The sequence below is a fragment of the Clavelina lepadiformis genome, chromosome 3, assembly GCF_947623445.1.
Source record: "Clavelina lepadiformis chromosome 3, kaClaLepa1.1, whole genome shotgun sequence".
Lineage (NCBI taxonomy): Eukaryota > Metazoa > Chordata > Ascidiacea > Aplousobranchia > Clavelinidae > Clavelina > Clavelina lepadiformis.
In genome coordinates, this window is record NC_135242.1 from 2,982,098 (window position 1) to 3,005,933 (window position 23,836).

The 23,836-nt window shown below is 36.3% G+C and overlaps 5 protein-coding genes and 1 pseudogene across 5 annotated transcripts in view; 2 read left to right on the forward strand and 4 right to left on the reverse strand.

Annotated features, from left to right (window-relative positions):
- Window positions 1–979, reverse strand: part of LOC143448705 (uncharacterized) — a 43,851-nt gene extending 42,872 nt beyond the window's left edge. The window contains exon 1 of the mRNA XM_076948551.1: window positions 690–979. Within this exon, the coding sequence (XP_076804666.1) occupies window positions 690–927 (238 nt within the window). The 5' untranslated portion in view covers window positions 928–979. The remainder of the gene's footprint in view (window positions 1–689) is intronic.
- Window positions 980–7,424: 6,445 nt separating this feature from the next.
- On the reverse strand, window positions 7,425–8,228 carry LOC143449488 (late histone H2B.L4 pseudogene; annotated as a pseudogene).
- A 461-nt stretch (window positions 8,229–8,689) lies between these two features.
- On the reverse strand, window positions 8,690–9,296 carry LOC143449536 (late histone H2B.L4-like). The gene has a single exon (XM_076949774.1). It carries the CDS (start codon window positions 9,262–9,264, stop codon window positions 8,908–8,910), a length of 357 nt encoding a protein of 118 aa, XP_076805889.1. The 5' UTR covers window positions 9,265–9,296; the 3' UTR covers window positions 8,690–8,907.
- Window positions 9,297–12,549: 3,253 nt separating this feature from the next.
- On the forward strand, window positions 12,550–13,864 carry LOC143449944 (C-type lectin domain family 17, member A-like). Its single transcript, XM_076950291.1, has 3 exons — window positions 12,550–12,672; window positions 12,815–12,971; window positions 13,136–13,864. The coding sequence occupies exons 1-3, from the start codon at window positions 12,579–12,581 to the stop codon at window positions 13,401–13,403; spliced, it is 519 nt and encodes a 172-aa protein (XP_076806406.1). The 5' UTR covers window positions 12,550–12,578; the 3' UTR covers window positions 13,404–13,864.
- Window positions 13,865–15,837: 1,973 nt separating this feature from the next.
- Window positions 15,838–17,688, forward strand: LOC143449590 (hepatic lectin-like). The gene is made up of 3 exons (XM_076949855.1): window positions 15,838–16,068; window positions 16,199–16,355; window positions 16,728–17,688. Exons 1-3 carry the CDS (start codon window positions 15,975–15,977, stop codon window positions 17,023–17,025), a joined length of 549 nt encoding a protein of 182 aa, XP_076805970.1. The 5' UTR covers window positions 15,838–15,974; the 3' UTR covers window positions 17,026–17,688.
- Window positions 17,689–20,711: 3,023 nt separating this feature from the next.
- Window positions 20,712–21,946, reverse strand: LOC143449930 (hepatic lectin-like). Its single transcript, XM_076950273.1, has 3 exons — window positions 21,767–21,946; window positions 21,479–21,635; window positions 20,712–21,096 (listed from the first exon to the last, which is right to left on the reverse strand). Exons 1-3 carry the CDS (start codon window positions 21,864–21,866, stop codon window positions 20,814–20,816), a joined length of 540 nt encoding a protein of 179 aa, XP_076806388.1. The 5' UTR covers window positions 21,867–21,946; the 3' UTR covers window positions 20,712–20,813.
- Window positions 21,947–23,836: the final 1,890 nt, after the last annotated feature.

Genomic DNA, 23,836 nt, shown 5'->3' on the forward strand with positions numbered 1-23,836 from the left:
TTTTTTTATTTAAAAATTTTTTTTATACGGTATCTATAAGTTGCGATATATGTATCTTAATTGAAAACTTAACTGTGAAAAACTTGGCTTAGAGTCATATATACGGTTGCTTCGATTTAACATTAACAAAAATAGTTTGTTTTATCAAAGTAATTTGCACAATCACATACACTGCTTGCTGGTTGGAGCCGTTAAAACCGTCTTATTCGCCTGAATACGCAAAGATCACCGGGATAGCCTTTATGTGGTTACGTAATAACCATAGAAGTAATTTTGAGGGCTCAATTTTCTAACCAGACGAAACAATATAATCTTCTTCTGAGACCAGCATGGAAATTGTGGAGGCAAGGTCGGAGATTAAAGATAGTTTCTAGGCGAGTGCAAAGCGATGGTTTGAAAAGCCGAATGATTTTTTTTCATTTTTTTGGTTCACCGTGCATATAAATATTTGCAATATCAGCGCTGGAGATGCATGGTATCGTATGTCTTGAACAAAGTGACACACAAAGCCAAAATGCAACACAATCATTCAGCTTTGCAATGCAGCATATGACGTCATTCTATAACACTTCATATATTTTGGCGTGTGGTTGGTTGTCATTCATTTTTTTAAATCATAAAATGTTTATTTCCAAAGATACAAAAGGCCAAAGAAGATTCCCAGCTATTTTATACTTTTCACAACATACCGTAAACATCCTTGAAGGTTGTCGGAATTGGCCGCCGGACATCCCCTATTGTGATACCAGGATAATAGCTGTATGGAGGAGGCGGTCGACGGGAAGAAGGCCGACTCCTTATCGATGCAAGCCCAAGAAGAGGATCGCTCACATGCATTCCACGAGAATTTGTCTGTCTTCTTTGACCCTCTGCCACAACTTGCAGAAGAGCAAATGCAAAGAAAACTCTTGCTATTCTGGATCCCATTTTAATGGACCAGATAATAAATTTGCCAATCAATATCTCCCCTAAACCTCCATAGGCTACACATGCGATAAAAATAACATTAAAAAATCTTTTCCTACATCATGAACGCCGGTATAACATGACCCTATAAGGCCTATATGACTTCTTTGTATATCAACAAAAAATTCCGGTCTACCATTTCCCTGGGTCAATAAAATGATTGAAATATTTTAACTCTGCTCTGAGCCTTTGGAAAAACTTTTAAAACCGTCTTGTTTTGAAATTGCAACGACACTTACGGCATTACGTCATTTCTGGCATTGTTTCAAAGGCAAAACCTCACAATAAACCGCAAAAACGAATAGGATCTGAAAATTGGCGGCTGATGCAAATATTGAGAACCAAAGTTTTCAAATAAAGCCCCAAATATCCACCGGAACTGAAAAACGTTATTGAGCGAAATGTCAATATCCCCGTCCACGGCTTTACAGGAAATATAGAATTGGTTAAATAATTTGGTTCTTTTTAAGTCATCACACGTTGCTAATCATTCCCCAATTACTGGCAATTTTACAAATTAATTGGATGTCGGACAACTTGTTAACTTGTTGAAGCCTTTATTTCACGGTTCATTGATTTTCAACAAGTCCAGACGTTTCCGTATTTGCTGAAAGTCTACGTCATAAACGTTATCTTTTCGACTTAGAAACAAAAACACAACTTATTGTTCTAAGCAACGAATAATGCATTCGACTATTGTATTAAAATATCTAAACGCTGTTCAATAAAATATGTGTTCTGGTTGCGAAAACTAATCCTCTGTGTTTAGCTATTTTGGTACCTTGCCAGTAAGAAACCGCAAGCGGTGTTAACGCGATGACCGCAATTTGTGTAAGAGTTTGAAAGCAAGGTCTTTTTAAAGTTTTCTGCACTTAAATCTTTTAAACCTGTATCTACAGCTGTAACTTTTCCACTGGATACAGTTTATGTAGGCTGCCCTCCTATCACTCTCAAAATCTTTCGAGCTTCTTACAAAAAGTATTGTGGATTAATCCAAAATCAACATTATTCATAATTTTATCAACGGCCGAAGACAAGCAATATGAAAGCTCTAGAAATCTAAAACGCTGTAAGAATGGTCACGGGAACATGGCTTCTAAGATTTTCGACAAATAAAGCAAGATTGAGAACGCAATTGGCGCATATTTCAACTTGACTGGACGCACTTGACATTTATCTTGAAATTTCTCATGACTCACCGGAAATCTTCCAATTGGTTATGAAATGATGAGATTTCAAATCCGTTCGTTTAATGCAGCTGGATACGGTGGGAACCACTTAACCTTAACATTTATAATTAGAAGCTTAACCTTATCTAAAAAACATGACAGTCAGGCGATTCCAAGACTTATCATCAAGCACGCCTTTAATCTTACAAGTGATACAACTTTGGATGACACAAGAACTAACTGAAAAACGAATAAACAAGTGAATGCTCAAGGCGCGTCGATCAGCACAAAGAACAATTGATTTCTCATATTCCCGTCGTATCCTGTTTCTGCCCGGGTTGAACTTGATTTGCCACGGTCGTTTCTATATTTGTTCTCTACAGTTTGCTACGTGCAAGAAAGTTCGCGAACAGGAAAAGTGCTTGACTTGAAACGTGGGAAATCGCCAACCAAGGTACAAGACTTTACAGGTATCAGGTTTCCCCTTTTCGCGCAACCAATCGGAAACTTTTAGCCGGTTATACAACAACTCCACACAGCCGCTTGACGGATGTATGCTTATACGTGAATACCATAAAATGATAACCCATGCAATGCATTACAGAGAATTGTTGCTAATAAAATAAGATAAGACTATGTAAGGAACTAAAACATTTTTAAAACATTAAAACTTGGGTAAGCCTGGTACCAAGCTTCAGGTGCAAAGACTTGTAAAAAAATGTTCAAACCTTGTCTTCGCCGGCTATGCCATGACACGCTGCAGCGTTTCTTGTGTAAACATAAGTTACAAGCAATAAAACAACAGTGTTAACAAAAATGCATTCAGCGTGACATGTAAATCAAACGTTTTTTTTAAATATACAGACCAGGAAAAGCGTGCACGCAAATAACACCAATTTGTATCGAAATCACATTCTTGAAAGTTGCTAAGAGTAAAAATTTTAGGTTAAAAATATCGGTTTCTGGGTCATTCGATATAATTAATCCGCCGCTATTTCCAGTCTAAGACAACACTAACTACATGACTAGTGGTAATTGGTAAATCTCGTAACAGTCCAATCCCCTGACAGCTCTAATAGCTCACAACCATAAAATCTTCCATCATTAGACGATTTGAAATCTCTTGATCAGGCTTATCAAGAAGCAGGAAGCTCAGGTCCGACTGATTCCACACGATTTAATTTCACCTGTAGGCCCCTTGTGGCAAGCATGTGAATTCACACGAGAAATAATTTAAGACGGCTAAGGGGACAGCTGTTTCAAATCGAATTACCAGAAAACAAACCGATTCTATTACTTGGCTTATTTCAGTTTTGTCGTAACTATAAGCTATGCGCTTACATTGTCGCTTAAATTTGACAAGAAATTGTCAAAACAGAACGATTTTAATTTAATAATCAGCGTCTGGGCGTTTCGCTCGACCGAGCATAGCGTTAAATTTAAAGCCGAACTTAGGTTTTTTATAAACGACGTGTACCCATTAGTCTTGCAATATAAGCAAAGTTTTTTTAGCGACGCTTTTAAGACCGCTTCATTTCGTATAGGCGGCTTGAATTTTACACAGTCTTAAAAAGGTTTCCTTGAACCCAAATTCTTTTGTGCGCTGGAATTTCTTTTACTTAAAGCTTCAAAGTTTTTTCCCAAGAGAGAAAGCGTCTTGCCTTGGTTGTGTTTCTTTGTATGAAGCTATAAAAAACTAACTTATGAACTTGACACCACCGATGGACTTTAGGTTGTATTAAACGTGAATGTTACAAGATATCTGTAAAACAATCTTGAAATCAACAGATCTTGACATCATTTGAATAACCTAATATTAAAGGTTACCCTTTATCGAAAAAAATAGTAAAACACTGTTTGATCTGCCAGCTGAATACACAAAAAAAAACGTTCCAAACCGTAGCGGGATTCCCTATGTCGTTGCAAGGCAATATTTCGCAGCAGAAACCGTTTTTTCCAGTTTTAAGTCAATATTTAAAAAACAAACTTTATGATTTTCTAAGAGCTGCAACACAGCATAGGTTAATGCTAACGCCAAGTGCGCATGAAAATAGCCTAGTTTATACTCATGTCTGACGATAGCAAAAACATTCATGTCAATTTGTCACACTTAGAATCAACCAACGTTGCCGAACTCCTACGAGGAACGCGTTACAGACCCAAAATATGGGTATTTGCTATTCTTCATTGCAGTTGTCAGCATAAACCACAACACTTACTGTACCAGCTCAAAATTTGCTTATTTTCACACTTTGAGCAATGAATAAATTAATCAAAAAATCACAAGTACTTTCTAGAAAAGAGTCCTGCGGCAAACAGTTATTGCTCCACCGTTCAACCTTATGATAAGTGCATGTGCGTAATCACGTCAAAATGATCGCACAGCAATCAAATACAAAACCAATCCACGACCGAATTCTGTCAAGTGGAAAGCAAGGTCTAGAAATTCTCACGCACAGCGAAAACATTACGTCATCGTTGCCGATAAAACGGCTGTCATTCAACTTTTTCAGCTTGCTGGCAATCACTGGCAATAGCAGGCTACAAAAGCGAAATGATTACATAATTATCATTGTTTTGAAACGATTATAAACTACAAAATGTTGCAATTTGGTCGATCCTGTTTACTGTGATTAACCACAGTCGACTGTTAACTACAGAAATAACTAAAAGTATTTTACTGCAGACCAGAAAACTAGCATAAAGTTTCACCATTGACATTAAACCATAGCCTGAAAGACTGCTACCACCCGCCCAACCTAAATCAACCAAGTGTTACAGACCCTTGCAAAAGCAGTCTTCTTTGCTAAGCTAGTCGATTACAGAGCTAATTTTGGTCTTCTGGTTTAAAACAATGATAACAGTTGTATACATTTCTATAAGGTTACTACGCTCTGGCATTAGGTTTGTCTGTTGTTCTTTGTAGCTTCTTTCAGCGTTATCTGTCATTCTAAAACTTGCCCATTACTGGCGGAAGAGAGAAAACAGATTTTGTTTGGGGAACAACTCATATCATTGATTCGCTTTTGGCATTGGTACTTTTTTCGACATTTAAGTAAATGTTTGAACGTTAAGACTAACTTCTTCCTTGATGACGATTATAAGTGAGCTCTTTTGTAAACTTTCCAGTAGTTTCCAATGTTGGACATGGTTAGTGTGACCAACTTCCATAAACATTGGGATAAAACGCCAGATTTTTCTAAGTAGTCTAAGACACTTAAAGATCTAGTCGATTTATGCAGGAAATGGTGCAAAAGGGCAGCACATCTTAGTAAATTAAATCCCATTCAACCTACTTTTTTGAAAGAAAAGCAAAATTTTATGCATATTACACCATTCTATACCTTGTAAATTGAAAGTTTTCTGGGGAGCATGTCCCTAAGCAACGTCATAGCTTACATTATTTGCAACTTTTTGTGTAAGATTAGCCCTTTTGAACTTGTCATCTCATTTGTATATTTTAGCTCTAAAACAATGCAGCTTTTAAGAATGTTTTCAGCGAAAAACAAAATGTTGCTTTTTTAGACCTAGTAATGAATTTCGGTTTACCGGATATAATTATGGCATTATGCGTTTCATGTACAGTATTGCTTATTGTGAATGCCGCCACCGACCTGCGGCCTGTGAGACCCATTTTTGTAGGCCACAGTTCGAGTTAACATTACATTGGCGCCCGCATTACAAGCAATTTTGTCAGTTTTAATAATAGTACAAGCGTTGATTAATTCTTATTGCGAATTTGATTCATGTTGGTCTCACAATTTTGCATGCACTTATCTGTTACATCACAATTAGACTTGGCGCAACACCGGTTTTTGACCGCAAGTGAACTGCTTCTTTTGTCTGTGTTTTCAAGTGCGACGTGTAAGGTGGTTTAATTGGCCCGATATGCTTACATATTATTAAGATAACATTTTTAAAACTTCCAAATTTCAATGGTCTTTTAGCGCTCACGCCTCATCTTTCTACTACACAGCAGTTAGAAACTGTTTATATTTGAACACAATTACTTGTTATTTCGCCTTTTCGGTACCTAGCGGCCTGCCCCTGATTATAAACCTATTGCAGCTTCGTGTCCAAAGATTGAAGATTTTTCACCACTGCCGTAAAGAAACCAATCATGCAAATACCTAATCATCCTTAAAAATAAGTACCGGTACCACAAATGCGAGTTCACGCCAATTGGTAAGGTCATATTCGTTGCGATGAGTAAGTCTTTGATGGATGTGTGCGTTGGTTCATCTGTTGGGGTGTTTGATCGCTGTTACGCAGTAGGCGGATCTGCTTCGATAGGTGAATAGCTTCGGTAGAATTCGTCCCGCTCTCCCGATGCCTCGCGCTCGGTCGAGGGCCGAAATCTCCACTTAATCTCGTTCTTGATGCAAAAGGGATAGAGCGCGAGTAGGAATTAAGTCTCCTCTTAGCGTCGTCTCACCTGGGAGGGCACCCGGCGGTTCACTGGGAGGGATCTGGTCTCAAAGCATCGTGTTCGAGATACCTTCATACACATCCATATCTCGGCACTGCACGGGGCAGTATGCCAGCACTTTTTCTTTGTCGATTACCGGTATGTTGAATAGTTTCATTGCAGACTCAGCTTCGGCATCACACCTTTGATGTGATGTTATTTGCTTGCCGGGTACTTAAAGCGGATTTATATTATTTAGTATGTTTAATTTTTTTTCAGTTCTAAAAGCAATATAAACAAAGCAGCTTGTAGTTTTACAGTTAGGTCATAGGCAGTACACTTGTACGGTTTGCTAGGACTTTCCCCAAAAAAAGCAACAACTAAATTTTTTTTTAATAATTACTTTATCTGTGGCAATAATATCAAGGTGCTGTATCGTTATTTTAATTTTGCTCGTAGCCGTTTTGCACTGTAAGCCTACTGCACACTTGTTAATAAGCTGAGGCGAAAACATTTTGTTGTGAAGTAGCCCACCATGACTGCATTTTAGTCGCTCTTAAGTTTTCGAGATAATTGTTAAGTTGGCTTTTTCGTATTGACGGTAGGCTTAGCCAAAGATCTTTTCCTCCACAAACACAGTGACTATGAAAAGTTTACAATAACCATATACAGTAGTTAGTAAAAAACCAAAAAGGATGCACAACCAAGACAGCCTCCCTGTTTTGTTGAACCACTGCGTCACCTTGCGATAGACATTCAAGGTGTCACTCCGCACTAAAATTGTTGCGACATCGCGACAATGAATTTGCATAAAAAGCGAGGTTACAGTTGTAGTAAAATTTATTTGTTCATACAGTAACTAGTAATGAAACCTACAGTCGAAAATATACAAGTTCTATTAAACAAAAACCAAAACAACTTTGATTCCTGGGTGATACAAGCTAAAACGATACGGTTTGTCAACACCTTGAAGTTAACTGGTCTGTGGCATTTTCTCAACTGGTTGAATTTTATGTCAATTCGATTGTTTTTTTTCTAGGGTGGTTTCTTAAGAATTATTGATATAAAGCTTACTGAAAGCCTGGTTTGATATGAGCTAACAGTCTCTGCTTTGATAACCAGCTTCGCCAAACATTATGTGTCCAGTGCAAATAATCTGTACAAGTACAACTAGCCTAAAATGACATGGTAGATTCTTTAACAGTCAGTCACAACAAGCAACTCTTTCATAAACATTGAGTGGCTCTGAAAAGAGCCGTTTGAATATTCACTTCAAGCTCAGCTTATTTGGAACTGGTGTATTTTGTTACAGCCTTTGTTCCTTCTGACACTGCATGCTTGGCAAGTTCTCCAGGTAACAGCAACCGAACAGCAGTTTGAACTTCTCGACTGCTAATGGTCGAGCGCTTGTTGTATTGACACAAGCGTGAAGCTTCTCCTGCAACTCTCTCGAACAAGTCGCTCACAAATGAGTTCATGATCTTCATCGCCTTGCTTGAGATACCAGTGTCTGGATGGACTTGTTTCAAAACTTTGTAGATGTAGATGCCGAAGCTCTCCTTGCGACGATGACGACGTTTCACTTTCTTCTCTTGTTGAGGCTTCTTCGCCATTAACTTCTTTGGTCCTTTAGACGCTGCCATTGTACAGTAAGATGAAGAACAACAAACCCTGTTCCAGCAATTGCAAACTGTTGAATGACAACTACTTTCTTTTCACCATTATTTATATTCAATAATATGCTAATGAGCATTCGAAAATGGATTATTATAAACCAAAAAAATTTTGAGACAATCTTGATTGGCGGAGGCACACTTCTGTACTATGATTGGTTAGTGTCGTGGATAGGCTATATCCTGAGCAAATCGGTAAAAATACTTTGTCTGATAAGGTTTTGAAATTCTATTCAAGAGAAAACACACCACTCCATCTGGAAACATAGAAACGAAATTCGTTTTGGCCAAATAACGCCCAACCCCAGTATTGTACTTAAAAGATACGTCGCTTCTTCCTAATTAAATACAGACGAGTCCCGGAACCCTTCCACTTTCACATCCACTTCCTTGTAAATATTCTTTGTTTTTGTGTTAGGAATAGGAATAAAATGCATTGTATTGAAAAGAAAACCGGTAAAGTAAGTTCCGCACTGCACAAAAACGACTCTACAGCTTTCCATGTGCTGGTGATAGTCAATGGGTGACACTGACAGAGGCCTTTTATTTTACGCTAAACTAGTCGCTACACAAGCTATGTGCCTTACTTAAATCATCTGCAAAACATTTACGATGTTATCTCTTTCTGGAAGTTGGAGTGGCTCTGAAAAGAGCCGTTTTACTGTTTAGGGCTAGTTAAAAAATGACTAGCTTACTTGGAACTGGTGTATTTTGTTACAGCCTTTGTTCCTTCTGACACCGCGTGCTTGGCAAGTTCTCCAGGTAACAGCAATCGAACAGCAGTTTGAACCTCACGACTGCTGATGGTCGAGCGCTTGTTGTATTGACACAAGCGTGAAGCTTCTCCTGCAACTCTCTCGAACAAATCGCTCACAAACGAGTTCATGATCTTCATCGCCTTGCTTGAGATACCAGTGTCTGGATGGACTTGTTTCAAAACTTTGTAGATGTAGATGCCGAAGCTCTCCTTGCGACGGTGACGACGTTTCACTTTCTTTTCTTGTTGAGGTTTCTTCGCCATCTTCTTTGGTCCTTTGGATGCAGCCATTGTAGACGTAGAAAAGCGTTACTAGTAGACCAGGCGGTAACTATTCAAAAATCTGAATATAACGTTTGGTCTGTTAATTGCAATATTTAACAACAAATATATGCAAATGAGCATTCCAAATACATTTCCTCATCAACCAATAAAATTTAAGAAAATTTTGATAGGCAGATTATGAAGAAAAGGCAAGGTCATGTGATAGGTGAACTTAATCCTGAAAGTCAAAATTAAATGAAAACAGTTTTTCTGTTAATTTTACCGAAAACACATTTTGCTTAGAAACAACCAACTTGTTTTAGTGGCAAGCTTTATTCAGCAGGAATTTTCAATTTAATTTATTTGAATTGTATCAAATTTCTGAGTCGAAAAAACAGCAGTCAGGCTACGACACATTACACATATGGGAAGCAAAGAGATTTTTACACAGCAAACACTAGTAGTATAGTTTTGAAACGATATTCCTAGATCCGAAAATAATCAGACCACTACCACTATACCACTATATGCCCTGATCACAAAAAAAATATTGCCTAAACCTAAAGATTACTTCTAGTGGCTTACACGGGCCACCGCTTTTGCATTCTGCTGATATTTTACGGTGAAAGCATTGTCTTCAGTTTCATTTTGTTCAAATAGTATTCATCAAAACTTCAACCATCGCTCTGTATTTTCTAGTCACAAAGCTTGACCTGTGCGCCAAGAATCCCATGTATCAGCCACAATCACTTTTCCGTTGAGGTGAAAGAAATGTACTTTTACGAAATTTTAAATACTTTGCGACGTCATAATAAAATTGTAATGAAATGAAAAACAGTTCAGATTGCTTAATCTAACCTCTGCAATATTTTTTTAATTTTGGTGTGGTATGGTGATTTTTTCATTGGACTGAAGAAAGTTTTTGCTCGATTTGAACCCAGTGATGGTTCCTCATCGCTCGAGCCCACAAAAGTGGTTGTGGTCTGAAGATGGGCTCAAACCCAGCACAAAAATCCATAGCCCTGAAAACTTAAGCCCAGCCCATGGAAAATGTACAGCACATCCATTTTATTTTTGAGCCCAGCTCATTTCAATTACGAAAGAAAAACGAAAAATAATTTTTCTGTGTCATCGGTCTCATTCGGTCCCGCACTTCTCCAACTCTGTGTTCTGTATAAAGAAAATATAGCTGAAGAAAAATGTGAAATTTTAAAGAACCTCTCTAAATGCGGCTAGAGGACTAAGAGAACTAAAAGAACTAAGTAATATTGTAGATATTGTAATAGAGTTATCACAGTACGACTCCATATGACGCAGTGGGCTAAAAATGGAAATGGCTAGGCTAAAATTTAAAGTGCGCTGGCCTTAACAATGAAATCGGCTGGGTTCAAGCCCATTTTTCTGTCACAACTCCGAGCTCCGGTTCCCAAGACAGCCTCGGTGAAAGTTTCGGTTGTCGCACATCTTTTATTTTGGTTTCTTAATTTTTCGCATAATATTCCTCGAATTTAGAACTGTCCACCAGGTCTACTGGACAGCAGCGAATGCTGTTATCGCCTTGCCCTTGGTTTGGCTGCTGTCACGTTTAATTTTTCTTTTTCAGATTTTCTCCACTCTTATGGACAGTCATAAAACTGGAACTGGAAGCAGCATAAGTTACACTGTATTAAAAAAGCTAAAATAAATATGAAAAGACGCACTGAACAATCCCAACAAGACATTTAAAAAATCGGGATATGCCAGCAAGATAGGAAAAACAAATCGGAAACTCTCTTTAACATACATTTAAATAGAAATAGGAAAATTCACATTTCAATCTTTACATAAAAAAAACATAAAAAGTTGCTCATATGGACAACTCGTAATTCTTCCTGCCGTTTTCAAACCGAAAGAAGACATCAGTTTATCTTGAACAAGAGCCGGCAGGGATGCGTTACTGGAAAGACTAAGGGGAGCACAGACCTCTGACGCTTATTTTGACGCTCATCATGCGCGAGCAATTTATTTAAAAGTTTCCATGAACAACAAAGTTTGTCACTAGCGGCGTCATACGGCAAAGAAATACAGCCCTAATTGCTATGTGTAGTATGTGCATGGTGAGTAAATAAACCTGACAGAACATAACAAAGCGAAATGAGATTTTAAGACAAGGGCTTTCAATGCAAACAACTTTTATTCTGTCACTTTTTATCACTTGCTTCCCATTCAGCTGATATAGGTTAGACTCTGGTTGAAGTGACATCTTGTTGAAATGTTTCCATAAATCTTTATAGCGATATGTCATCCTTTTCCGTTCACCTACGTATAATGTACTACGCAAACCCTGCCCACCCGTACACTTGTCCCGTGCATCAAAGGAGGGATAAACGTTTGACCATGGTTTGGGCAAAACTCAAAGTTGTTCAAACTTCGAATCAAATGCGCTAAACGCTGCTTGGAAAATTGAAGTTTAAACCCAGTTCAAAAATTACTGGATTCGTCGTATAAGTTTATACCAGGTTATAACAGCGAAAAAGCTAGTTATTTTCTTAAATACGTAATATATCATTTGATTGTGTTCGCATAATGCGAAACGACGTCGTGATTGTGTATTGCGGTCGAAAGTAAATATGTCAGGTGATGCAACGAATTGTAGAGTCAAATGTTGTGTAGAAAATCCCATAAACAGTAGGCAGCCATGAAAATCTGTATTAAACTCAACAAAGTGTTACAGAATTCGTCTCCCGACTAATCTTTTACGGCTTTCACGGCCCACTCCAGATCAAGCATGTGGAATCGAAACGTATTCCAAATACCGAACCTCAAGTTTGGCAAAATCGTTAAAGTATGTAACTTAAAATGAAAATCAAAACTTCGAAATGAAACATACAGACAAAAGAGAGAACTGGAATTCATAAGTTTACAAAAAACGAACAACGTAAGTAATACGTGCTTAACTGAAATGATCATTTTGGGATTTGAATCATTTCCGAAGTTCTTAATACAACTACCCACCATACAAAGTGGTAAATCAAAAAGCAATAAAAAAATACAATCAAATTCAATTGATAACTGGCTTTGCAATATTATGGGCAATCAATAATGGCGATATAATATTTTTCCTGTGTTCTGCCTACAATGCGTACTTTTAACCTAATGTTAGGTAGAAAAACTGCTTGCCTATGTCATCAGCTGGAATTTCTCCTTCTCGTTTTGCCTTTAAAAGACTCGGTAATGTACAAACATGTAAGTTATGTCAGCAAGGCATTGCCTCGAATTGGACAGAACCATTTTATTGTATTTAAAACTTTTTATTCTACTCTCATAGCGCCAGAAATAGTTTTTTTTTACCATTCCACAAAATGATTTTGACACTGGTTATAATATCTCTCTTTGTTTATAACTGTCATGGAGCGACATGCGACTGCCAAAACGAACTGAGCCAACTCCGCAAGGGTAAGTGCAGCGTTGACCTATTTGATATCTTGTTTATTGATACCTTGGTTTAAAGAATACCAGAAGATTTTGAAACAATTTTTGATGTAACTTTTGTCTTGGTTATGTAAAGAAAATAAACATTTTATTGAAAAAACTACAGAATTAGAAGCTTCAGCTGATTCCGAATGGTTTGTTCCGTTCAATGGCTACAAATACAAGCTGACGCAACCAAAAAACTGGACTGAAGCAAGATCGGAATGTCAAGGACTTGGTGGTGATTTGGCAACCGTTGGGGCCAGAGACACAACAATGAGAGAGTAAGATAACACTGAAACATGATCCTTATAGGTTTATTGTAAAATATTCACTTTAAAACTTTTATGTAGGTCGAGTTGACCGCGGCTGAAATCGCTGACCACGGCTTCCCATATGTTCTTATTAATTTGGAGTTCTCCAGTCAATTTGTTTGTATTTTATATAGATTGATCTGGCTGCGTTTGGGCAAACCCAGGCCTTGGATCGGGCTCCACGATTTAGAAAGAGAAGGAGAATATACTTGGATTGACGGAGCACCAGCTGACAATCTTGACTGGGACGACGGTGAACCCAATAACATGGAGATGCAAACTTTTGGAAGTGACATAATAGAAGATGAAGATTGTGGAAATTTATCGATAAACGGCAAATTGAATGATGATAATTGCTCCTACTCTTTTATCAACGGTCTTTGTGAGATTAAAATTGAATAAAATCAATTTTTCAATTCAAGAAATCCGAAACAAATTTCTTAAAACACGACTGTATACTTTTATGTCGTATAATGGTATAGACTGTTAAATCCATTATGTTTTTCAATTGTAGAATAAGTGTATATGATTAGATTTGTTTTTTAATTTTTTGCGAAAATTCTTTCATTGGACTAAGGCGGACAAACAACTAATTATGAACAGTGTAAATTCAGTTATGAACGCACGAAAAAAAGCATTTATGTGCGTCTGGCTGAAACTAATGACCGGTTTTCCGAATTCGAAAGATTTTCGAAATTTTCATTGAAATGTTGTGCCATTACTTGTGCAAGAAGCAAATTAGGCAGTCAAAGCCCATCCTTCACTGTAATTTATGCTCAACAACTGACGTCACTAAACTTCTGTGTTCGTAATTTGATTGTGATTTTTCGTTATTTTTCATCTGCAATAAACACAACAACGGAAATTTAATTATTCGTTTTCTTTTCTTTTAACTTTACGGTTTCAGGATGGCAAGCTGAAATAGGTCAACCAAAGCAATGATCAGAGGTTTGAAATCTGCTCCATATTGACCAGCAATGATCAATAGCGAAATTCTTTAGTTTCCAGAGACTTTTAAAAACCGACAAAACTTAAAAAGTCATTCTTATAGCTTTTAAATAATTTATATGATTTTTTTTCTTAAAAGATAATAACTGTCACACTCATACATTTTAATTAAATTCATCTTGTGTACCGGATGAGTCCGACGAAATTAAAATCAAATTTATAATTTAACAACACATCAAACTGTTTAAGTAAATCAAGGTGTCAAAAATAAGCGGTCGTTAGAATATTTTGCGTTCTTGTGCCACATGAAGTCGTTTTCCTGCATTGAAGTGAATTAAACGTCCACTATCTTCTGACGGTTTAGGTTACACAAATCCAAGCTCAAATAAAATTGCAAAATCGAACCTCTATTCCATGTTCTCAATTTTGAAGTTTGTTTTGCAAAAAAAGTATAATGTTAGTGCTTCTGGTTAGGATTATTTCCTGTTCAGCCATGGATGAAAAGAACAGCGCAAAGCAAGATCATTTTCGTCACTTTTCTGGTTTAACCAGTAGAAATAAAGGGTATGTTGTTTTTAACAAGAGTAGTATCCTAGAAAAATTTTTATCTGTGTTAAGGGCTTTAGTGCCACTTAATTTAAGAATAATGATGATGGTGGCGCTAGATTAAAAACTAAATTTACTTGATTAGTCGATGCGCGATTCATTGAAAATAAGTTGTAAACATCAAAGCATATCACTCATATGATTATAATTTTAAGAAGCTTATTGTTAGATCGTTGCTAACTGTAAATAGCACCAATAGTGCAGGTTAATCTCTACCCATAATGCCTCAGCTTGCTTGCCAACGTGCTAACATACCGGTACTTATCATTCGGGATTATCTGTTCGTACACGTGTGTTCTCTTTTCACTTTTATATTAAATATGTTGTTAAAAGCTTCAAAACTTGAGTCACTCTAAGCAAAACCCCCGTGCAGAAGTATTGCGTGCTTAACTGAAATGATTACTTTGGAATTTGAAGCATTTCCGGAATTCTTTATACAACTGCGGGTTTTAGAAAGTATTATGAACCAACAATCAAACTCATTTCACGAATCACTTGGCAATATTATTGGCATTCCACAGAAACGTCATAATAATCTTTCCGTGTTTTTAGATTGCGTACTTTTAACGTAATTTTGGGTAATAAACGTGACGCCCTATAAAGTTGGATGGTATGCCTACTTCCATTTCTGACTTTTCTTTTTAAAAAACTACATAACTTACAAACATTTAGGTTATGTTATCAAAACCAGATTTTGTAGAAATGTAAATAAAACTATTCCTTGCTCTATCACAGCTTGCGCTTTTGCTTTTATTTTGTAACATGCTGTAACACTAACACATCACCGCTTCCCGCGTGTAGGCTATTTCTTGTCATGTATGTTCATGGACTTAATCATATAGATATGGATACAAACAGTTCATACTGTTCTGGTATTGTTGCATGTCTTCTGTATGTTTGTGTTGTGGGGAATTTGAGATTTACTTACTGGTAGGTTAGACCAAGCACCATGTTTAGTTGTTCACTGTGTTGTTGTTCTTCTTGCTTTGCACAATTTACATCGATGCGAAATATCTTAATAAAAAATGATTTTGGGATTTGACACATTTCCGAAATTCTAAATACAACTGTTGATTGTAACAAATGGTAATCCAAAATGCAACAAGAACACATGCAATAAAACTCAATCGACAATTTCTTTTGCAATGAATTGTTCAATCAGTAATAGTTGACCTTATCATATTTTTCCTGTGTTCTGCTTACATTGCGGAATTGTAACCTAATGTTAGGTAGTAAACGTGGTAGCCTACGTTGTTAGGTGGAATTTCTCCTTCTGGCTTTGCCTTCAAAAGTATCGGTAGCATACAGACAAGTAAGTTATAAGCAAGGCATTACGTGGAAGTGGACAGAACCATTTTATCGGAATAAGCTTTCGTTTTACCCTCATAGAGCAAAGAATTTTTTTTACTATTCGGAAAAATGATTTTGATACTGGTTGCCATATCACTCTTCTTTCATAACTGCCATGGAACCCCAATCGATTGCCATTACGAAGTGAGCAAGCTTCGCAAAGGTAAGTGCTGCTGGGAAATATCCAATCTTTCGGTCACTTCTCCTTAAAAGTTTATATCAGTAGAAGATAAATCTTCTCTGAAATCTTTGTTTTTGTTTTATAAAATAAACATTTTATGGCACATTTACAGAATTACAGGCTTCAGTTGATTCCGAATGGTTTGTCCCGTTCAATGGCTATAAATACAAGCTGACGCAACCCGCTAACTGGACTGAAGCAAGATCGGAATGTCAAGAACTTGGTGGTGATTTGGCAACCGTTGGGGCCAGAGACTCATACGCAAGAAGGTGAGATTACACTGAACTATCTTTCTCAGATATATTGCAAAATGCTCAGTTTAAAAAATTTTAATTTTCATATTTATGACTTTTTCATGTTTATTTTTTCATCATTCATTTTTTATGTTTATGTTATCTCATATGTTCGTTTTGCGTTGGGGCAAGAATATTAACTTCTACTTAAACAATTGATCGGTTATTACTTTACGTCATTATATTTCCTTCTCATGTCAGTTCAACTTCAGCAACTTGGCCAGTTTAATGCTCGCCTTCGCGGAGAGAAGTTTGTGTGAACTGTGTTTAAGTCGCCAATTCCTTTCGCTGCCTCACATATACTCTTATTAACTTGGATTTCTCCAGTTAATTTAATTCTATTTTTAGGATCATCTGGTTGCGTTTAGGCAAACCCATTGCTTGGATAGGATTTAACGATTTAGAAAGAGAAGGAGAATATACTTGGATCGACGGAGTTTTAGGAGATCGAAATCTTGACTGGAACGACGACGAACCGGATAATGCGGAACTTCTTCGTATCGGAGTGAAACAAGAACGTGTCGGATTTTCATTCTACGACATCGTCTTAGGAGATGAAGATTGTGGAAATTTATACCAAGGCAAATTGAGCGACGAATACTGCGCCGACACATTTCCTGGACTTTGCGAGAAAAAAGTCAATTAAACTATAAGATTTTTAAGAAAAATGACAATTATTTTAGTGCATTATCGTATTTATAAAATTAACGAAAAGAAAGTTGCCTGGAATATTGTGGTGAGTTTTCTTCTATATTCGATTAATTAAAGTAACATAAGCACGTCATCATGAAAAAATACAATTTTTTCACATTTATGGCGCTCCAAAAAAATCTTCAATAAACTTTGTAGCCGCATGTAATTATGGTTCGAAATAATCGTATAACAAGAAACGCAAAGAAAATAAAGGTTAAGGATTCTTGCGGTTGGTTTAAAATCTGCGATAGACACACAACAACAACTAGAAAAGTTACAACATGGTCAAACTACACAAATGAAAATGTCCCGTATAGCAACAGCATAGGTTACGAAAATTATGACCATAATTACGAAAATTATTAAAAATAATGATGGTGGTGGCGCTAGATTAAAAACTAAACTTACTTGATTAATCGATGCGCGATTTGTTGAAATTAAGTTGTAAACATCAAAGCAAGAACCCAAATGATTATAATTTTAATCGCAGGTTAAGGATCAGAGCTTTTACGCAACATATTCAAACATTTAATCTGCGTGATCTCGAAACGTATTCTGTACAGGAAATAAATTAAGAAAAAACGTTAAATACCTTCTAGATTAGATTTAAAACATTTAATGAAGTAACAAAATTTTAGGAGTTTACAAAAAAAACGAACAACGGAAGTCATGTATGCTTAACCAAACTGATCATTTTGGAATTGGAAGTATTTCCGGAATTCTTAATACAACTGCTAACGTAATAAAAGGCATTACCAACCAACAATCAAAATCATTGGACGAATCGCTTTGCAGTATATTAGGCATCCAATAATGACCTTATTATATTTTCCTGTGTTTTCCTTACATTGCAAAATTTTAAAATAATGTTAAGTAGTAAACGTGGTAGCCTATGTCATCAGGTGGAATTTTTCCTTCTCGCTTTGCCTTTGAAACGCTCGATAACTTACAAACATGTAAGTTATGTCAGCAAAGCATTACTTTGAAGTGGATGGAACCATTTTATTGTAATTAGAACCAATTATTCTAATCTCATAGCGCAAGAAATAACTTTAAATAACACATGAAATAACACATGCGACTGCAAAAACGAACTGAGCCAACTCCGCAAGGGTAAGTGCAGCGTTGACCTCGTCGATATGTTGTTTATTAATACCTTGGCTTAAAGAATACCAGAAGATATATCGAAGGCATTATTTTAGAAATCTTTCATTTTGGCTATGAAAAGAAAGATCAATAACAATTAATGGCAAATTTGCAGAATTACAAGCTTCAGTTGATTCCGAATGGTTTGTTCCGTTCAATGGCTACAAACACAAGCTGACGCCACCACGTACCTGGTTTGCAGCGTGATTGTAATGCCTAAGACTTGCTGGTGATTTGGCAACGGTTGGGGCCAGAGACCCAAACATGAGAGAGACCCAAATATGAGAGGAAATTCAATTTTGTTGTAGTTATGGTGCTACAAAAAAAACTTCAATAAAATTTGCAAACGCATGTAATTGTGGTTCGCAGTAGATGTGCAACAAGATAAGCAACGAAAGTCAAAGCTGAGGATTCTTGCGGTTGATATAAATTCTCCGTTAAAACACAAAAAATTGGAAAGGTTACAACAACATGGTTAGACTAAACCAGTGGTGACGAACCCGTTCGCTGTCGCGGGCCACTTCATTAGTTACAGCTGAGTAAGCGGGCCGCACAACTTTTAAGTCATATGACTATGTAGTTTTTTTATAAACGATTAGAAATAGTTTATCAACAATAAGGAACAACAAACAAAAGTAATAAAAATCCCATGCGAATCATACAGTGGAAGCTATTTTATGTAGTATTGAAACATAAAATAACATGTCCGGAATTTTCCGGACGGTATGGCAACCCTTAAATCCTATAAGTCCTTTATGCCTTGCATGTATGGGCGTTTGTCAAATCGTTTGGTGGGCCGCACAAAATTGTTTGGCGGGCCGCAGGTTCGTCACCTTTGGACTAAACACATGCACATCCCGTATAACAAGAAAACAATGACAAATACTCAAAAAATTGTGATCAAAACGCAAATTTCTAGCATTTTCACACCGTGCAATCTATAACATCCATAGCCCTAAAGCTTCATCCAGCATCAAACTCAAATGATGACAGTTTTTGTCCAAAACTTTACATTACGCGCGTCAAACAACCAGATGCCAGCAGATAGAGTAGAATATATATTTTTGAGTTGACGTATTTTTATGAAATCGAAGAATTTGTGTGATGAAGCTTCTTTATAAATAGAAATTTGACTGCGTATTAGCAACATCTTTCGACCTCATGGTGTTACGTCCAATCATGAATACGTTAGCTGAATTTGAAACGGAATATTCCAAATGTTTAAGCTTACAAGCTTTTAAGTACAAGGAAATTAAATTAAAAAACGTTACATTGATTCTAAATAAGATTCATAGACATTGTGACTTAGCAAAAATTCAAACGTTCACAAAAAAGGAACAATGGGAGTTGTAACAGATGTAGGCTATTAACAAGCTTATTGTTAGATCGTTGCTAACTGTAAATAGCACCAATAGTGGTTAATCTCTACCCATAATGCCTCAGCTTGCTTGCCAATGTGCTAACAAACCGGTACGTATCATTCGGAATTATCTGTTCGTACACGTGTGTTCTCTTTTCAATTTTATATTAAATATGTTGTTAAAAGCTTCAAAACTTGATTCACTCTAAGCAGAACCCACGTGCAGAAGTATTGCGTGCTTAACTGAAATGAGTATTTTTGGATTTGAAGCATTTCCGGAATTCTTTATACAACTGCTGGTTTTAAAAAGTATTATGAACCAACAATCAAACTCATTTCACGAATCACTTCTCGATATTATCGGCATTCCACAGAGACGTCATAATAATCTTCCCGTGTTCTTTGATTGCGTACTTCTAACTTTAAGATTTGCCAGATTAAACATTTGACATATTCCGCTTTAAGCTCAGCTAAGTAATTCATGATTGAACATAAAATTATGACGTTAAAATAAGTTGCTACTACGCAGCCACATTTCTGTTTATAAAAGAGTTATATCAAAGAAATCTGTAAATTACATAAAAATATATTTGATCTCGATATTTATTGTAACAGCACTGACGCTTAAAGTTATTTAACACGGGATTCCATTCAAGAACTACCACCTTAGTTCAAACATTTAGGGGAAGATTTCTTTTTTGTATTTCCAATCTTTAGTTAGTATATGAGGGAAACATACTGCTCTATACCTGCTGGCCTCTGATTGTTTTAAGTAATGCAAAATCTTGGACAAAATGTTTCATGGTTTAATGCATTTGGCGTTTAATGGCTTGCAAGTTTGTTGCTGGATCATGCTAAGGGGGTTTTATAGATATTTGTTTGTGTGGTGTCGAAATGCTGCAAATTATCGTTTTGGTCATAATTTTCGTAACCTATGTTGTTGCTATACGGGACATTTTCATGTGTTTAGTTTGACCATGTTGTAACTTTTCTAGTTATTGTTGTGTTTCTACCGCAGATTTTATACCAACCGCAAGAACCCTTAACCTTTATTTTCTTTGCATTTCTTTTTATACAATTATTGCGAACCATAATTACGTGCGGTTACAAAGTTTATATAGAAGAAGATAATATAGAAGAAAGCCCACCACAATATTCAAGACAAGTTTATTTTCGTTTATTTTATATATACGATAATGCACTAAAATAATTGTCATTTTCCATAAAAATCTAGTTTAATTGACTTTTTTCTCGCAAAGTCCAGGAAATGTGAAGGCACAGTTTTCATCACTCAATTTTCCTTGGTATAAATTTCCACAATCTTCATCTCCTAAGAAGATGCGGGAGTCGGCAACTCCGATACGTTCTTCATACAACTCCGCATTATTGGGTTCATCGTCGTTCCAGTCAAGATTTCGATCTCCTAAAACTCCGTCGATCCAAGTAAATTCTCCTTCTCTTTCTAAGTCGTGGAGCCCGATCCAAGGCCTGGGTTTGCCTAAACGCAGCCAGATGATCCTGAGAAATAGAATTAAATTGACTGGAACATTCCAAGTTAATAAGAGTTTATGGGAAACAGCGAAAGGAATTAGCGACTTAGACACAGTTCACACAACTCTCTGTACACTGAGCAGTAAATTAAACTGGCCAAGTTCCTGATTTTTAACTGACAAGAGAAGGAAATATAATGACGTAAAGTAATAACCGATCAATTGTTTAAGTATAAAAGGTAATATTCATGCCCCAACGCAAAACGAAAACATGAGATAACATAAACATAAAAAATGAATGATGAATGACGAAAAAATAAACATGAAAATTTGATAAATATGGAAATCGAAAATTTTTAAACTGAGTATTTTGCAATATATCTGAGAAAGATAGTTCAGTGTAATCTCACCTTCTTGCGTATGAGTCTCTGGCCCCAACGGTTGCCAAATCACCACCAAGTTCTTGACATTCCGATCTTGCTTCAGTCCAGGTACCTCGTCGCGTCAGCCTGTATTTATAGCCATTGAACATCACAAACCATTCGGAAGCAACTGAAGCTTGTAATTCTGTAAATTTTTCAATAAAATGTTTATTTTACAAAACAAAAACAAAGATTTCAGAGAAGATTTATCTTCTGCTAATATAAACTTTTAAGTAGAAGTGACCGAAAGATTGGATATTTTCAAGCAGCACTTACCTTTGCGAAGCTTGCTCACTTCGTAATGGCAATCGATTGGGGTTCCACGGCAGTTATGAAAGAAGAGTGATATGACAACCAGTACCAAAATCATTTTCATAAAGAATAAAAAAAATTCTTTGCTCTATGAGAGTAAAACGAAAGCTTATTCCGATAAAATGGTTCTGTCCACTTCCACGTAATGCCTTGCTTATAACTTACTTGTCTGTATTCCACCGATACTTTTAAAGGCAAAGCCAGAAGGAGAAATTCCACCTGACAACGTAGGCTACCACGTTTACTACCTAACATTAGGTCACAATTTCGCAATGTAAGCAGAACACAGGAAAAATATGATAAGGTCAGCTTTTACTGATTGAACAATTTATTGCAAAAGGAATTGTCAATTGAGTTTGATTGTATGTGTTCTTATTGCATTTTGGATTACCATTTGTTACAATCAACAGTTGTATTTAGAATTTCGGAAATGCTTCAAATCCTAAAATCATTTTTCAATTAATCACATATTAACTATCAACTATAATCAACTTTTAATTTATATTTTAACTGTTAACTGGCATTATAACGACACCATGAATTTCAACAGAGAAAATTTGCTAGTACTAAATGCAATGAGATATGAAAAATTATGTAGGCTTATTGCAGCAATGAAACTTTTCCAGTAAAGGTATAGCAATAAGAATAATACGAGGATATTGAAGGAAATTACAATTTACATATTTTCTTATCACTTAGTGTCCTTGCCTTGGAACAACGAAGACCGAAGCACAGACGAATCGTATATTACATAACAGGTTACGATGTGACCCACATAAAATTTTCTGAAAATGTAAACGCTTTCTTTATCATGTCCACTTTGATAAGGAAGAGTGTGCAGTTTCCAGCTGAAAGCTGCCCATCATAATACTCGTGGAGATTCAACTGCACAAGCTGTTTTGAAGAGCTGGGAAAAGAAAGAAAGTGAAACATTCATTTATTTTGGTTTCTCATATATGTTTGAAGTCAATCCATTGCGTTGGCATTAGTATAGAACTGTTTCTGCTTTAAATAGAAATATCATCGTTTTCATTTATTTCGACTATTTAAGCCGTCATAGAAAATATTGAGAGTATGAAGACTAATTGATTGATTTATAAATGTATATAAATGCGATATGAAATATGACTTTCATTTCTTCAGGGCTATTTGGGACAAGTACGCAAAAGAAAAGCATGGGTGGGTAGAAATGACGTTCGCAGGGAAAATGTGTTTGTTTGGGCTGAAGGACAACTAGGAGAAAACATTCATTGCGCCCCATGCGAGCAAAATAAATGGGGAGAAAACAAAAATTCTATCAACTTGTGGTCTCGATCGTAGTGGTCTTAATTGGCGACTGCCGTTGTTTTCAGAAACCCCCTTCCCAGAGAAGAGAGTTGTGAGAAAAGACAGTTTGATCGTGTCAGTAATTGACAACTGAACCATACATGTGATGTAGTCTATGCACTAATAATTCTAGTCTACGCATTGATATTTAACTCAAATAATTCTAGAAAAGTGTAAATATGTAACAACTGGATCCATGAATTACAGACATTTCCATATTATATCTATACCGCTGTTGTTCAAATTAAGAAAATTGCTTTATGCTATAATGAATAAAAGAAACATTTAAAAATACTCATTCAGTTCACCTACAGCAAGTGTGATTCACTTTTCAGGCCAACCTTTGTTATAGCCAACGAATAAAAATTCACCGCAGCGGTTGCGAAAGATCTAAAGATTTATTGTAAGCGGGCAAAAACATGTGAAAAATTGTTAGCTTCACACATCATCATAACGTTTCTCTTAAAAAAGTACTTCTAGCTGAAATAAAAACTTGCAGAAGTTTGGTGGCTTAATTCAGTGACAAGATTTTGGTGATACTTATATTTGCCCATTTTGATAATCGAACCTCCTAACTTTCTAGTACTTTTTCGAATACCTGTACTGTCCAATAAGGTTCTTTACTGTTGATGAGGTGTAAACAGCTAAAATAGTTATAACAACAGAGGCATCGTTTGGCTTAAATTATCTTTTCGTCATTCAGACAGG

What these genes read in the sequence shown, in the direction of transcription:
- LOC143449590 (XM_076949855.1), top strand. Translation starts at nt 15,975, where the DNA reads ATGATTTTGATACTGGTTGCCATATCACTCTTCTTTCATAACTGCCAT. An exon ending in AGTGAGCAAGCTTCGCAAAG is followed by an intron (nt 16,069 to 16,198) that starts GTAAGTGCTGCT and finishes GCACATTTACAG; the next exon opens with AATTACAGGCTTCAGTTGAT. An exon ending in AGAGACTCATACGCAAGAAG is followed by an intron (nt 16,356 to 16,727) that starts GTGAGATTACAC and finishes TTCTATTTTTAG; the next exon opens with GATCATCTGGTTGCGTTTAG.
- LOC143449930 (XM_076950273.1), bottom strand. Translation starts at nt 21,866, where the DNA reads ATGAAAATGATTTTGGTACTGGTTGTCATATCACTCTTCTTTCATAAC. An exon ending in AGTGAGCAAGCTTCGCAAAG is followed by an intron (nt 21,636 to 21,766) that starts GTAAGTGCTGCT and finishes AAAAATTTACAG; the next exon opens with AATTACAAGCTTCAGTTGCT. An exon ending in AGAGACTCATACGCAAGAAG is followed by an intron (nt 21,097 to 21,478) that starts GTGAGATTACAC and finishes TCTATTTCTCAG; the next exon opens with GATCATCTGGCTGCGTTTAG.
- LOC143449536 (XM_076949774.1), bottom strand. Translation starts at nt 9,264, where the DNA reads ATGGCTGCATCCAAAGGACCAAAGAAGATGGCGAAGAAACCTCAACAA.
- LOC143449944 (XM_076950291.1), top strand. Translation starts at nt 12,579, where the DNA reads ATGATTTTGACACTGGTTATAATATCTCTCTTTGTTTATAACTGTCAT. An exon ending in ACTGAGCCAACTCCGCAAGG is followed by an intron (nt 12,673 to 12,814) that starts GTAAGTGCAGCG and finishes AAAAAACTACAG; the next exon opens with AATTAGAAGCTTCAGCTGAT. An exon ending in AGAGACACAACAATGAGAGA is followed by an intron (nt 12,972 to 13,135) that starts GTAAGATAACAC and finishes TATTTTATATAG; the next exon opens with ATTGATCTGGCTGCGTTTGG.